This window comes from Embiotoca jacksoni, unplaced genomic scaffold, assembly GCF_022577435.1.
Source record: "Embiotoca jacksoni isolate LCO1_2020_lvr unplaced genomic scaffold, fEmbJac1.0.p SCAF_5, whole genome shotgun sequence".
In the NCBI taxonomy this organism is placed as follows: domain Eukaryota; kingdom Metazoa; phylum Chordata; class Actinopteri; family Embiotocidae; genus Embiotoca; species Embiotoca jacksoni.
The window spans coordinates 12,256,174-12,271,515 of record NW_027185403.1 but is presented as its reverse complement, the minus strand read 5'-3'; the positions used below and the strand labels follow the sequence as shown (position 1 = coordinate 12,271,515).

Genomic DNA, 15,342 nt, shown 5'->3' with positions numbered 1-15,342 from the left:
CTCCCTGCAGACACAAGAGGGCTTGTGTCCCCAGACAATAGTAATCACCTTGTCATAATACCTTTATTTACGCCCTAAATCAAACAACGACGTGTTGACATATATGTGATGATTTTTTGTTGTGCGTTCTTGCACAGATATGTGGTAGAATAACTGGTTAAAAAAGACCTTTGAGCCCTGGTTTAATGTGAACGCTATGCAGATTATCTAATAGGGTAGAAGATGAAAAACGTCCCACTCGAATCTGTCTGGTTATTTCACATAATCGTTCATAAAAAAAACAAAAAAACTTAGAGATATTAACCACGTACAGATCCGAGCCAACAAGCCATATGTGTTTAAAAAAATAACTGCACAGAGAGGTAAGTTCCTCTGCTGTGAAGTCGGCATGAAACTGAATTCTCTTTGTTTGATCTTCACTGGCCCACTGCAGCGAGTCCATTGTGCTCTCAAAGTTTGCGCATTTATGGATGATGTTTTCATTTGATTTACAAGACGAGCACCAAATCCTCACTTATATGAGGGCAAGCTGCAAGACGACCGAAGGCGTTTTTGAATCGGTTTTACGCAGCGCTTTTCGACTAAACTGGCTCGCCCCTATCTTTATCTTTATTTTCCTGAGCGCTTGGCGGCCTGTTTCCTCATGTTAAGAGTACTGTATGGCGGCAACATGGCGCACGGAGTTTGGTTTGACCGGAAAGGCCGTGTGGTTATTAGCGCATTGGTTATCGTTTTGTTTTTGTCGATCTCCCTGCTGTTACCCACAGACACACAGGCCTGGGTCAGTTAGTTAAGTTTAACAACGCTGCATACGCACGGGGATGGGGCAAATGTCCAAAAGTAGCCATTCATTCATTTGTGTATATAGCGATTATTATACACCAATGAGTATTAGGAAACTTCACCTGGATGTGCACGCGCGTGCATGTTTATGATTGTGTGCGTGCGTGCGTGTAAGTGTGCATGTGGAGGGTGAGTGTCACGGCCCTCTGCAGACGGGGGGTTGGGTAGCCGTGCGGATTGGTTGCTGCTCACCAACACAGTCAGGCTGGGCTTGTTTTAACATAACCGGGGGCACTTCGACAGCAGGCAAAAATCATGTAGTAAATAAGCTGCTGTGGCTGTTAGGGGACCGGTTATGGCACACTGAATTGCGCCGCTGTTAAGATGTTACAGCGTAATGGAGATCTACTGGTTATTTTGTATTTGAGGTGACAGTTTTTTAGAGGGCCGCCGCTGATGAGGCGATGAAGTGCCGAGAATGAGAGCTGTGCCTTGGCCTGCTACTAGTGCTGGTGCAGCTGGGATTGTGCAGACCTGCTTTCACAAACCGAGAAAAACACTCGCTTTGTGCCACATTATCAAAGATCCGCTGTTGGTTTCACGGTGACCGACCTCCAGATGGTGAGTTTTTCGCCTTTTTCCACGTGTTGATAGTGTAGTGAACTTAGTGCCGATCAGCCCTTTTTGTGAGTTAATAGTAGCTTCCTATGTCGGTGTGCGGCTGTAGCTTGTTTGTGTGAGCCACTCAGTGTTTCTGTGATGGCTCAGTGTCACCACCTCTACAGCTCCAGCGCTCCTCCATTGACTGTACTAGTCAGCGATCGCCATGACCCACAATCACCAGACAAAGCGGCGCTATTTTCTAATAGTTTGTGAATGAAATATTTGAACGGAGCCGACCAGCGGTTGTGTTGTATGTTTAGTTTTTTGCCGTCCGACTGGCCTCTAATGGAGGCCATGCAATGTCGGCTTATTAGTGTGTGTGTGTTTGTGTGTGTGTGTGTGTGTGTGTGTGTGTGTGTGTGCGCGTGCGCGCACAGTCCATGGCTGGTATGTTCCCTCATAGGTTTCAGTCGGACAAGATATTTTTGCCGCTCTATTTACCAAATGTATCTTTGTTTCTGTCTGCATGCTCTCTTGTATTGTACAGTGTACAAGTCTCAATATGAACCTTACAGTCTATATTTAGTGATAAACTTAAATGGCCCATTTACCTTGTCTAACCCTGCCTCTTTTTTATTTGACAGGATGTAGGCATGACAACATGAATCAGTCATACAGACCTGGTCTTAGGGTGGGCTCAGCGTTTGGCTCAAGCCAGCCAGAGCTGAGGCCCCGCAATGGCCTTGTTAGCACTTCCTATGGAAACCAATGTGGCATTGTGAAGCGAGGATCAGACCAACCATCAGCCTTGCAACTGCCATCCTCCAGCCTCAAACAACCTGCTTCACTGGGGTACAATCAGCCTGACCGATCTCACTGCTACAGTCTGCTGAGGAGGCCGCCGGACGTGGGCACTGCAGCCAACAAACCTGGCCTAGAAAGGGACCTCCATCCTCGGAACACCTTGCACTGTGCAAGCCCGATCAGTGATGATGATGATGAGTTTGAGGCACCGTCAGTCCAGCTGCCTCCTTCTCCAGGCAACGATGACGTGGAGTCTTTTGAGACTCTGCAGGGCGTGAGGAGAAATGGTTTCTCTCCTTGCAGTCCCGACAGCTTCGAGCGATGTTCCTCCATCCCAAATGGTTTCCTGCATTTTGAGTCCACATTGTTTGACAGCAGTGACATCAAGGTGGAGAATGAAGAGGGGGAGCATGGTAGTAGTGAGGAACTTGCGCCTTTTCACCCCTCCCCAAAACGTGGTCAAACTGTTACTGAGTGTAAGACCACATGCAACTCAGGGGCGGATAAAAGAACACACAAACCTACGGTCTTTAATCTAATGTCCAAAACTATATCTGAACTCAACCCGACACTAAGCCCCAGCGCACTGCCGGAAATCACTATGAGAGATGGGTGGAGCTTGGGTGAAGAATCAGACAGTGATGGTGAACTTACCTCGCCTGTTGACCCTGGACTTATGTCACCGACTGGCACCGACTCCAATGTGAGTCTGAAACGCCTGGAATACCTACTTTGCAATTTCTGTACAACTAAAAGTAACAGATTTAATCTTGGTTGTGAATTCCAAAGGAGAAAGTCTCAGCGTTTAAATAACTATTATTTTGTTGTACCTGTGCCATGAGTGCAACTATTTGCCCTCCTGGGTACAAGTTTAATGATCTTTTACATTTTTAAAGTTCTAATTCACAACCAACAGAGCAGACTATATACATTCCTAACAGTTTTAATATTATATTGGTAGGATCTTGTGTCTTAATATGTTATTACTCAGAATGTCCATTTAAAAATGACAGGACTATAGGACTACTAGGACAACAGTAGTGATATTATCTGCATAAGATATTAAAGTATTTTGTTTGTGCTTATTAGTCCAACAGCCCAAAGAAAAAGACTCTTCCTGCAGTGAAATACCTGGAAGGGGATTTGGTGTGGGCAAAATTCAACAGAAGGCCCTGGTGGCCCTGCCAAATCACCTGTGACCCCGACCAGGGGGCTCACACTAAAATGAAAGGTGAGGTTTCATGTAAATATTGATTTTTATCATGAAATTATTTCCCACAACTTGACCTTTAGGCCTACCTGACAGGTTAATATCAACCTCAAGAATTCTATTGTGTTAGTTAATGAGCTGACTACTTTTTTGATTCAGTTCCACATCCCCGTCCTTGTCGGATGTATTTCCTGGAGACGGTTGGGGAGATTATAGAAAGAGCCTGGGTCCCAGGGAATGCTGTTCTTCCTTTTGAAGGAGGCCATCAGTTCGAAGACCTTCCTGTGCTGAGACGGAGAGGGAAGCAGAAGGAGAAAGACTACAAGTATACGGTAAATACATGAGATTAATCTTATATTTACTTCCTGTGAACATCCCTTTGAATGTGAATTCTGTTCTTGGCAGATACCCAAAAGTTTGCTGACTGCGTGGAAAGTCAGTGTGGCTGAAACGGAGTATCTGCTCCCTGTTCGACGAAGGAATAGTCAAAGTGGACTTCCAGTATCCGTCAACGGCGAGGAACGTATACCCAGCCCACTCTCTGCTGAAAAGTCACAGGAGGCCCCCTCTGTGTCTGTGGACCCCACTCGCCCCCCTTCACCCTGTATGGCCTCCGACGGAAATGAGCACCATCTCATCAAAAACTCTACAAGTCAGGCCAATAAGACTCAAGCTTGCAAGAAGAAAAAGAAATGTTTGTCAGACATATTTGGTCATATAGTTGGTGGATCAAAAGAATTGTCTGCCGTCACAAACATGGCGGGCCAGTTTCATACAACAACGCGTGCACTGAAAGAAGAGCCAAAGGACTCACCCTACGCTGACCTGGATTCAGTTCCAATGCTGCATCGTCCTAAACGCACAGCGATGGCTCCAATACAGGACATAAACAGACTGGTCGCAAAAGAACATGGATCAACAAAAGCTAAAAAGTGCACTGAAAAAGTGAACCAATGTACAGACTCTTGTGATTCCTCTGGCATTTTGAAAAATAAATTGACATCTAAAGATACAAATTCATGGTTGGACAGCTGTGTCGAACTGCCGCACACCTCAAGTGAAAAGCACTCTGTGGATCTTCCTGCCAGCAGCCGACTGATGACGAGGGCTCTGAAAGCGGAGGAAGAGACTGATCTCAAAGATGCACTGGCCACAAGCCAAAGCTCAACAGAAGCCCATACAGATGATTGTCCTGATAGTACACGTACTAAAGCTCTCATCAAAACTGAAATGTCTCCCAACTGGGAATCTCCCATCAGTGCGTCATCTTCTGTAAATCACAGGTCTCCGAAAAGGCGTGCAAGGAAGCTCGATAAGAAACTAATTCGAAATGGATCTTTGATTAAGTGTGTGGGCTCAAGTGAACCCACTTTGCAACCTGTTAAGATCAAGACAGAAAACCTTCTCCAAGATCTATCAACTACTTCCCAATCTTTATCTCTGTCTCCACTGGATACTTTTCAGGATGTCAAGGAAATAATGTTTAAATCTCTTGTGAAGGAGGACAGCAGTGACTCTGAGCTGACTGCATTTCAGCCTGATTCCAATTATAAATTCAGTACTTTCCTGATGCTCCTGAAAGACATACATGATACTCGAGAAAAAGAAGGCAAACCCCTGACGCTCCCGCTGTCCCCAGTCCTAATCAAGGATGAACCCCTGGTGATTCCTACGTCTGCAGAAGGTGGCCCACTGAAGGGTCCTTGTCATGCTTTAAGTCGTGGGGTCAAATTGGAAAATGGCCGGTCAAGGAAATCCACAATACCCCAAAATACAGCGGTGAAATCCAAGAACAGGACTAAAGCTCTCATGACAGCTGACACCTACTATTGTGAAGGCTTTCCTGTTCAGATCGGGAGCTCAGACAAGCAGCGTAGAAAACAGAGACTGCCGGCCAAACTGAAACTTCGCATACCTGGCCTTTCTTCAGACCTGGCTGAAATGGCTTACGGCAGGGAGTTCGTGAGCGGCCACGCTGACTTAGCTGATCCCGGATCTGATTCTCTTGCTGCTGCCTATCCCTCCGCCAGCTACCTCGAAAAGAACTCAGAATCCACTTTGGCTCCAAAGAAGCGGTGGCAAGTAGTTGAAGAGGCTGCAGAGAATAAAGGTGAAGTTATGAGCGAGGCGTCTGCTGAGACTAAGGGGTCCTACACCATGAGACCATCACCAAAACTTGATCTGGGAGTTGAGAAGCACACAGAGAATGACTCACACTTCTCAGACACAAGCAGCACAGCCGGTAAGAAGCGAACAGCTGCTGTTTAGTTTGTCTGCCGAGACCATAAAATGAGTAAGCAATTGATACATTTTCTATTTATTTTTTTGCACAGGAAATTTAGACAACAAACGTCTTCGGAAACCAACTAAAAGGCTCCTGGAGTCAACTGAGGAGTATGAACAAATATTTGCCCCAAAAAAGAGATCAAGGAAAGACACCTCAGATTCTTCCAAATATGTAAGAAGCTTATGTTGTAGTTTCCTTACAGTCCAAATGAAAGTACACAGCAACAAGTGACGTAAACATGAGGTATCTTTTATTCACTTGGAAAAATCAAAGCAGCATATGCTCTAACAGTATTTTTCAACGTCCTATGGTATCTATACATACACTTCAAGTGAGTACGTCCTCTAGATAAAGGCCTGCCCTAGTCCTTTACTTTACAGCACATTCACACACTGTTTTCTGGAACCTATTTCTAAAGGACAAATTTATTGAACAATCTGGCCATTTGACTTGGCTGTAACCACTAAACTCATCTACTTTCCTTTCCCAAGACATAAAATCCATCATGTGTGAAGTAAATATTGGTTTTAAGGCAGTAATTGGTAAAATTACACATCGCAATTCTGATTATTTTTGTACACATAGGCAGATTTTTTTCCATTATTTATGGTCATTTCGTGAGGGTGATATCATTATAGAAACGAACAGTATCTACACTGGTAAATACACCTCCTGAGTTCAATTTGAAATTACTTATTTGATACGCTCCAACACTTCTTCGCTGTCATGTGTATCTGCAGCAGACTTCAGGGATGACAGTGCTCCATGATCTCAGCACCACACCAGAGATTGTTACCTCAACCTCGCCATCTGCGGAGCCCAGCGAGGCTCAGGCAGAGCTGGAACAGAGTCCATCTCAGGATGAGCTTTCTCCTGTGTCACCCTCAGTGTCTCCAGTCACAACACAACCCTCGTTTGACACAGAGACAGCAGAAAAAACTGATCTACCTCCTCAATCTGGTAAATAAGAGCACCTTTTGACTGAATAATGTTTAACTATCACCTGTATTGCTTGTCTATTAGATTTTAATTTTACATTTGATTTATTCTTACCTTAGACATGGCATTATCGGTCCAAGAAAGAAAGAGGCCAAGAAAGCTCTCTCACAAGGTGCTTGAATGTACCATAGAAGAAGTGTCTGTTTCTCCTGCAGAGAAGAAGGTATGTTGACTCAATCTTTGTGAGACGGACAAAAAAATGTTTTTACTGCCACTGAAAATTGTCAATGTGGTTTCACAATTTCTTTGTTTGTTCTCCAGGACCAAAAGCATTGCAGTGAAATTACATCAGAGGTGAAAGTGTTAGTCAAGAAAACTCAGGTACGACAAACGCTCAAAGAAAATTCTTTCTGTGTCTTTATATCTTAGCAAACAGTATGTTTATGTTTACCCATGCTAAACACAATAAAATCTCATTGGATAGCTTGGATGTCTGAATGAAGAGAAGCTCGTACCCAGTACATCCTCTGCCCCTGCTGCTGCCTCCAAGCACTCAGAGAGCAGGTCTCCCAGCCCCCCAGGATCCAAGACCCCCACACAGGAGGCAGAGATTGAGGCCTGCAGCGCGGCGGAGAAACCAAATGGACACACTGGAACACTAACTCCCAAACCTGAGGTGGGCACGTTGTTTTGTTCAGCTCATCAGACATTAGCCGTCCATCAAAGAGGATAATAATCTGTGCCCTTGCATCCATGGGTATTGCACTGTGCTTGAGTAACAACAGATGACATTCACCTCCGTAGGTGCTGCCGGTTGGGTTGAATGAGAGCCTCTCTTCACAAGCAGATGTAAGGGGGAAAGTCGGAGCTGCGTCCCTGAAGGAGAATGTCTGTCAGGTGAGATTATATGTCAAAAGGTGTATATGTTTTGCTTTGTATTGCTTGACTTGTGAGACATCCTTTATTTGCGACATATAAATCATTAGTCTCTCACTGTGTGTTGGTGCAGGTGTGTGAGAGGACAGGAGACCTGCTGGTGTGCGAGGGTCACTGTTACGGAGCCTTTCACCCGCAGTGTATTGGCCTGTCAGCGGCACCCAAAGGAAAATTCCTCTGTCGTGAATGCAACACTGGTGGGTACACCTTGTTTCTTACTGAGGGCTGAAAGCAGTCTGTCACTCCTCATTAAATGCATCTTCTCGCATACCTCAGTTATGAACTACTTCTGATTTGTCAAAAAATGTTAAATCTATCTTTCAGGTATACATACATGCTTTGTGTGCAAGCAGTCTGGTAATGAGGTGAAGCGCTGCATCATACCACTGTGTGGGAAGTTCTACCACACAGACTGTATATTGGCCTACTCAGCCACCCAGCCGCATAACAAAGGCGCCCGCTGCCCCCTGCACGTGTGTCTGTCCTGCCACATCACCAACCCCCTCAACGTCTGCACCTCTAAAGGTGAGCTCCATAGTTTCCTTTGGTTTTCAACTGCATAATATAACAACTGTGACATTAGAACACTTTGTAACTTTTGTGATTTGGTAACGAGGACACATCAGCGTTAACTAGATTGTTACATGACACAATGGCTTCATCTCTTTGTTCTAATCAAAGAGTAGTTGACTCTTTCATGGATTTGTGTTACTGGAAATTTTCTAAGTTGCCTGTTCTGGGAGTCTGTGCACCATATTAGCTTAATAATAATAATAATAAGTATTTAATAAATGTTGACTGCCCCTTTAGAATTGATTACTTAAGGGCTCTCTGTTGCCGGGAGGTAATCATCAGGATTTGTTTTGTTTTGATGATTAAGTGTCTTTTTTTTAATGAATGACTCACTTTCTTTGTGTAAGCAGATACTAAATATAGTGACTGGAAGCAGTAACTCTGGCATATTGAATCATGTGTCACAGTAGATATTTGGTTCACAACATCATTGAAACACATGCAACACAAACAGTGTGTGTTATCTTGGACTGATGAAATTTGATGTTATACGAAGAAATATGTGTCACTAGAAACTTAAGTTATATATATTGATTTTGAATTGCTCAACTTAAAAAAATGTTTTAAAAATGTCATGTATACTATTTAACTTGAATAATTTCTTGAATAACTGAATCTGAAAAGCACAATTTGAATTTAAATAAACTTGATATTGAGTGTAATATTATGAAATGGCATTCATTAGCTCTCACAATGTTTGATCCGAACAGAAAATTCAGTTGTAAGTATACTTCCATATTAAGTTCACACAATTTGAATAAATTCAGTTTTTGAAGTATGTGATTTCAGTTAAAAAAAAAAATGTAATTCAATTATTTGAGTTAAGCAATTCAAAAATGAAACTTGACACATTTAAATGATTGTTTTCCTGTGCTTTGTGGTCCCGTCACTCTTAATATTGCTGTAAAACTGAGTCTATTTTTGTGAGTCAAGGTGAAAGGGATACAAAGTTTGGAGTTCATTGTGTGTTGTTGGGTTAATTTGACTAAACTTCAGTTAAGTGTAGGTGGGCATCGATCGAGCTGACTTTCCTCCACTGTATTTGTGTCTTAGGTCGGCTGGCTCGATGTGTGCGCTGTCCTGTGGCCTACCATGCCAACGACAACTGCATGGCAGCAGGCAGCTTAGTGCTGGCGAACAACAGTTTCCTTTGTCCAAACCACTTCACTCCCCGCAAAGGGTGCAAGAACCACGAACACATCAACGTTAGCTGGTGCTTCGTCTGTTCTGAAGGTGAGTCTGGTCTGCATTCATGGTGATACATAGTAATGATGAGTTTGGGTCTGAATAACTTGGACCTAAATACCCCTGTGCACTTTTTACCAAACTGTCTCCGTATTAAAGACCTCCTCCGATGATTAAAAAAAAAAAAAAAAAAAATCAAGTTTTATATCTCATTATCATGACCGTGTGTTATTTTTTGTAATTCTACAAGACATATCATGAGTGAAATAAGCAGGTAATGCCATTGGCTGAGTGTTTCCAATTTGAAACTGCAGGGATAGTCTAAGAAACACTGATTCAGACAGCCAGGGCTTCATACTAACATCCAATATTAATATCCAATATTAATATATATTAACATCTAATCCTGTCAACTATTAGGGTGGAGCTTCCCATATCCTTAAGCTAGTGAGTGGTGGAGAGAGAGGAGGCAATAATTTCCATATTTAGAAATCCGTGTAGCTATTGAAGGCAAAGGTGTAGTGTTGCATGGAGGCCACTTTAGGGCCTCAGTGGGTTGATTTTTTTTTTTTCTTGGAAAAAATTCTAAATATGTATTTTTTATGAACAAACATGAGTTTTTAGGGGTTTGATCAACACCAGGAGACTTACTTTAAAAAAAGCTTTGGAAAATCCAAAGTGTTTTATTCTTTAACAAAGCATAATGTGTTCTCAGTTAATCTTATACTTCATCCTATTTTCCACTCTAATGCTCCCACTTGGTAAATGTATCTATAGATACAAAACTCTACCTCTGAAAACCAGCAGCTGTAAAGACGAGGGTAACCCTCTAGGACTGGGTTGAAAACCTACCTGTTAAAAATACACATTTGAAGTTTAATGCCATTATCATTGACACTGATATCTGATTGCCATTGCTTTGTGTCAATTGTAGTGTTGCCATTCAATAAATTAACAATAGAAATAACCTGACTTGTGTGTTGTGCTTTTGCAGGGGGAAGTCTGCTGTGCTGTGAAGCCTGTCCTGCTGCTTTCCATCAGGAATGCTTGAATATGGACATGCCTCAGGGTAGTTGGTTCTGCAACGACTGCAAAGCTGGAAAGAAGCCTCGTATTAAGGACATACTGTGGGTCAAATGGGGGCGTTACAGGTAACAGCACAACAGCGCCCTCTGCATACTCACAGTAGCACTACGCAACAGCAAGTTAAACCATATTTATATTTCCGAAATTCTTCAGGTGGTGGCCTGCTGAAGTCTGTCTGGCCAAAGACGTCCCAAATAACATCTTGAGGATGAAACACGAGGTGGGGGAGTTCCCAGTGCAATTCTTTGGCTCCAAAGATTTTGTGTGGACATACCAGGCCAGAGTCTTCCCCTACATGGAAGGTGACACTCACAACATCGAAAAAATGGGCAAGGGAGCAGATGCAGTGTACAAAAAGGGTAAGTCCAATGAACGTATTTTGACAAGTACTCGACTGAAAATACTCTTTTATGCATTTTGTTTTTATAGTTTCAGTAAAGATCACGTGTCTTTATAGCCCTCAATGAAGCAGCAGAGCGGTTCAGAGAGCTCCAGGCAGAAAAGGAAATGAAGCAGCTTCAGGAGGACAGAAAGAATGACAAGAAGCCTCCTCCATACAGACACATCAAGGTACAGTGTCACCAAATGTACATCGCTACTTATCTCGCCTGACGTAAGACCAGGTATTTCTGAAACCCTGCGTACGACCATGCTGGGATGTTCTGTAAAAGTCTTGCCCCTGACTCTGTTTCTTAGGTAAACCGGCCAATTGGGAAGGTCCAGATTATCACCGCTGACTTGTCAGAGATCCCCCGCTGCAACTGCAAGGCGTCGGACGAGAACCCGTGCGGCGTCGACTCAGAGTGCATTAATCGCATGCTGATGTACGAGTGCCACCCTCAGGTGTGTGCGGCAGGGGAGCGGTGTCAGAACCAGGCTTTCACAAAGCGCCAGTACACACCTGTGGAGATTTTCAGGACATTGTCCCGTGGCTGGGGTTTACGCAGCTCGGACATCAAGAAGGTAAATTGGAAAATAAATCCGACCAGATTTCCGAGTATTAACCGCATTTGACTTATTCCTCCGTTTCATCATCTTTTTCTCTGTTGATCTCAGGGAGCTTTTGTGAGTGAATATGTGGGAGAGGTGATCGACGAAGAAGAATGTCGAGCCAGGATCAGACACGCTCAGGAGAATGACATCTGTAACTTCTACATGCTAACACTGGACAAGGTGACTCCTAGTCAGATAGCCCCACGCACGCACACACACACACACACACACAATGTGGAGCAACAGGCTGGCTAGATTCATAACACAGATCAGATGATTCCTGCAAACCGGCTTGTTTTCTCTTTCTTTCTTTTTTTTAACTCCAGGACCGCATCATTGATGCCGGGCCTAAAGGGAACCAGGCTCGCTTCATGAACCACAGCTGCCAACCAAACTGTGAGACTCAGAAGTGGACTGTGAACGGGGACACCAGAGTCGGGCTCTTTGCTCTTCAAGACATCCCAAAAGGTCGGCATGACAGGCTACGTCTCATTTCAGGGTTTTGTATTCTGGAGGATCAAGAATAGAGATATTTTTGAAAATGAATTTTTACATCTGTATTTGACATGTACTTCAGGTGTGGAGCTGACCTTCAACTACAACCTTGAGTGTCTTGGCAATGGGAAGACTGCCTGTAAATGTGGAGCACCCAACTGTAGCGGTTTCCTGGGTGTTCGACCAAAGGTAAGACTTCATATTTAATCTGTTTTAGCTCTAAGCACCCAGAAATTACGCTCAGAAGATCCTTTGACCAACATTTACAATTTAAAAGAAGAGCTGCCTTGTAATCTCCCTGCTCCTTGTCCTTGTTTAGAACCAGCCACCAGCTGAGAAAGTGAAACTGAAGGAAGGAAAAAGAAAGAAGAAGACCAAGCAAGAAGTAACCAAGGAGAGGGAGGACGAGTGCTTCAGCTGTGGTGACGGAGGGCAGATAGTGTCCTGTAAGAAGCCAGGCTGCCCGAAGGTCTATCACGCCGACTGTCTCAACCTGGCCAAGAGACCTGCAGGCAAGTAGAGGTGGAGGGCTGATACTGAGATTGAAAGGAAGACTTTGAGCGCATGATAATGCTAATGAAGACAGGATAGTTTAAGTTATTGTGTCGCCATGCTCAAGTTCACATCAAGCTGTCAGAATATAAAGAAGGGTTTATTTAAGGGAAGGATGATTATGAAAACAGAATGTGTGAATTTGTATAAAATTGTGTGCATTTATATAAAAATGATTTTGATCATCTTAATATTAAATATTACAGTTAGGATGTCATTACGAGGCTGAATTTGGATGACAGTGCACTACACAGCCACATTTTTTGCGAACAAAACATTTTCTTTGACCATATGCTGATAATATTTAATGTCTCGAGATATGCCTCAAACACACTTGAATGTCTGCCTTGAGTTTTCTATGATCTCATTGTCACATTTTTTCAGGATAGTTTAAGGAGATGTAAAACTAAATGGTTTATTTTAATCAACATGTTATTGGTCCGATGTTTTACTATTTTGAATTAATCTTGTCTCCAGGGCGATGGGAGTGTCCATGGCACCAGTGTGACATTTGTGGTAAAGAGGCAGCTTCCTTCTGTGAAATGTGCCCCAGCTCGTACTGTCAGGAGCATCGAGAAGGTATGCTCTTCATCTCCAAGCTGGACGGCAAGTTGTCCTGCAGTGAGCACGATCCCTGTGGGCCTGACCCACTGGAGCCAGGGGAGATCCGTGAATATGTGCCCAACATGACCTCCATGAGGCCCGGGGCCATGGCTATGCCCATCACTCCCTCGCTGGTCCCAGACTCTAGGAGGGCCACTTCCTCTACTGCTGCCATCTCTTCCCCTGCTGACCAGGCGGCGCCATCCAAACAGGACCCCCCTCCTCGTCTCTACATCAACACAAAGACTGCTACCTCGAGCTTCATCCCCTCCGGCAGGTCTTACCACAAAGACAGAACTGGGGGGAAAGCTTTCTCCACTCACGCCTCCTCCAATGATGAGAGAGAGGAAGGAGAGGTGGAGGACGGGGAGGTGTGTGGGTTAGATATGGAAGAGGTGGAGGATGATGAAGATGAAGAAGAAGCAGAGGAGGAAGAGAATGAAATGGAGATGGAGATAGTGGAAGATGAGGAGGACGAGCCACTGTCTGAGGGCGACCTGCTGGAGGAAGACGACGACGATGAAGAGGAAGACGTGGGAGGGGATGTGTATGACTCTTGGGGTGGTTATGTGGACGAAGATGCTGAGGATGGAGAGGTGGAGGACTTGGAGGACATGGAGGAGTGGGTGAGAGTGGAGGATGATGAAAAGTGACTCAGTCCATCATTAACACTCAGCAAAAACTCTCAGTAGACGTTCAAAGGACTAAAAGAGTTTAATATTTTGGTACCTACTTGAATGCAACACTGCCTTCACTTTGGTACAACATGGCCTTCTCATCTCCAGACTGCTGGACTGGCAGTGGGGATGTGTCGTGGTGCTAAGGCTCAAAGGCTGATTCACTCGGTCTCTTTATACTTCTGTCTATATGTTTATTTGTGTCTGGTGCTGTTATGTTCTGTTTGTTTATCTTAACATTGTTTACATTTTTTGGGCCTTTTTTAAACATTTGGAATATAAGAAAAAGGTGAGAAGCTTCACCTGACCAAACTGTCATCATGAGGGCATCTTTTGTTGATGTTGCTGTCTTAACTTTGTCTTTCTAACTACAAGAGGCATCAAAATAGTGTTCTCACTGGTCCATGTTACAGTTAGGCACAACAGTACCTACTTGGTGCTTGTGAGTAATGCAAAAATAAAACCCACTGGAGTCATCAAGGCTATTGATGATTCTTCTCACAACAAAAAGTCTCAGTTTCTGTCATTAATTATCTGTTTCACAAAGAAATAAAAATAATGCCATGACGTCCCACAACCTAAAGGATCACAGATATTGCAAACATTGGTTTTACAATGTTCTTTGCTTCTTCACTTAGTAGCCAGTATTTTGTTCCCTTTCAGTCATGTCCTGCAATTTTTTTTTTCCATTACTCTTGGAGTGGGATTTTAAGTACTATTTATTTTCTGCTGATGATGCCCAGTCATCATGAGTTGGACATCACTCAGCCTTGCAAGCAGCAAAAAAAATTCATGAAGAAACCTATTTTGTTGGACTGTAACACATGATATTGACAGTATTCTGTTAGTGAAGGACAGACTCGGCTCTTATTGGGGGGGAAGAGAAAATATGAGTTGCTGTGCTCCCATTAACCCTTAGTTTCTTACACTGTCTATGCAGTGGTAATGTTTTCAATGTAAAAAGCTGTGGAAGAATTTCATAAAACACTTTGATTTTATGGATTTTCAACATCTAAGCACAAAATTGAAATAACAAAGGTTCTTAACTAGATTTTGACAGGGTTCAATATCAAGAAAGTAGAGGTGGGCGATATGGCCATAAAATAATGTCAGGATATTTTGGGATATTTCTGCGTTATTCATGATGATATACTATACAAAATACTATATTATTAATTTCAAGAACATATGATTGTTACAAAATATGTGTTATATTTTTATACTGTCATAAACGTGACAGTTTGTATCTCAGTTTTTTGGTTTGTAAACAATGACATAAAGAGATTCAGATTCACTTTCAGCAATGCTTGTTGATGTACATAAGTTACACACATGTACATCATACCTGTTGTCATACCTGTTGCTGTGTGGGCTACCAGTATGAGTAAAATCTAGGTTATTACGACCGACAGGCATAGACATCAACAAATCAGAATATTGCCATTATTTAAAAAATATATATGATATATTTAAGATACTGATATTATTGTAAATGATACCATATGGCACACCCCTCCTGTGTACAGTGGGTCCCAGCAGGACTGGGTGCCCCCATTTACCAGTGGAAAAGAAATAATCATCACCTCCATTTTAAAGGTACTCTGAAAATGTATGCC

General features: G+C 43.2%; 1 protein-coding gene across 1 annotated transcript; it reads left to right on the top strand.

Annotated features, from left to right (window-relative positions):
* The first annotated feature begins 1,038 nt into the window (after positions 1-1,038).
* Positions 1,039-14,917, top strand: nsd1a (nuclear receptor binding SET domain protein 1a). The gene is made up of 23 exons (XM_069170399.1): positions 1,039-1,404; positions 2,031-2,893; positions 3,280-3,421; positions 3,560-3,732; positions 3,806-5,642; positions 5,734-5,858; positions 6,428-6,647; positions 6,746-6,849; positions 6,948-7,007; positions 7,111-7,302; positions 7,431-7,523; positions 7,636-7,759; positions 7,887-8,087; positions 9,189-9,368; positions 10,315-10,471; positions 10,560-10,765; positions 10,864-10,976; positions 11,103-11,369; positions 11,463-11,579; positions 11,726-11,867; positions 11,977-12,083; positions 12,214-12,406; positions 12,924-14,917. Exons 2-23 carry the CDS (start codon positions 2,048-2,050, stop codon positions 13,700-13,702), a joined length of 6,378 nt encoding a protein of 2,125 aa, XP_069026500.1. The 5' UTR covers positions 1,039-1,404; positions 2,031-2,047; the 3' UTR covers positions 13,703-14,917.
* The last annotated feature ends 425 nt before the right edge of the window (positions 14,918-15,342 follow it).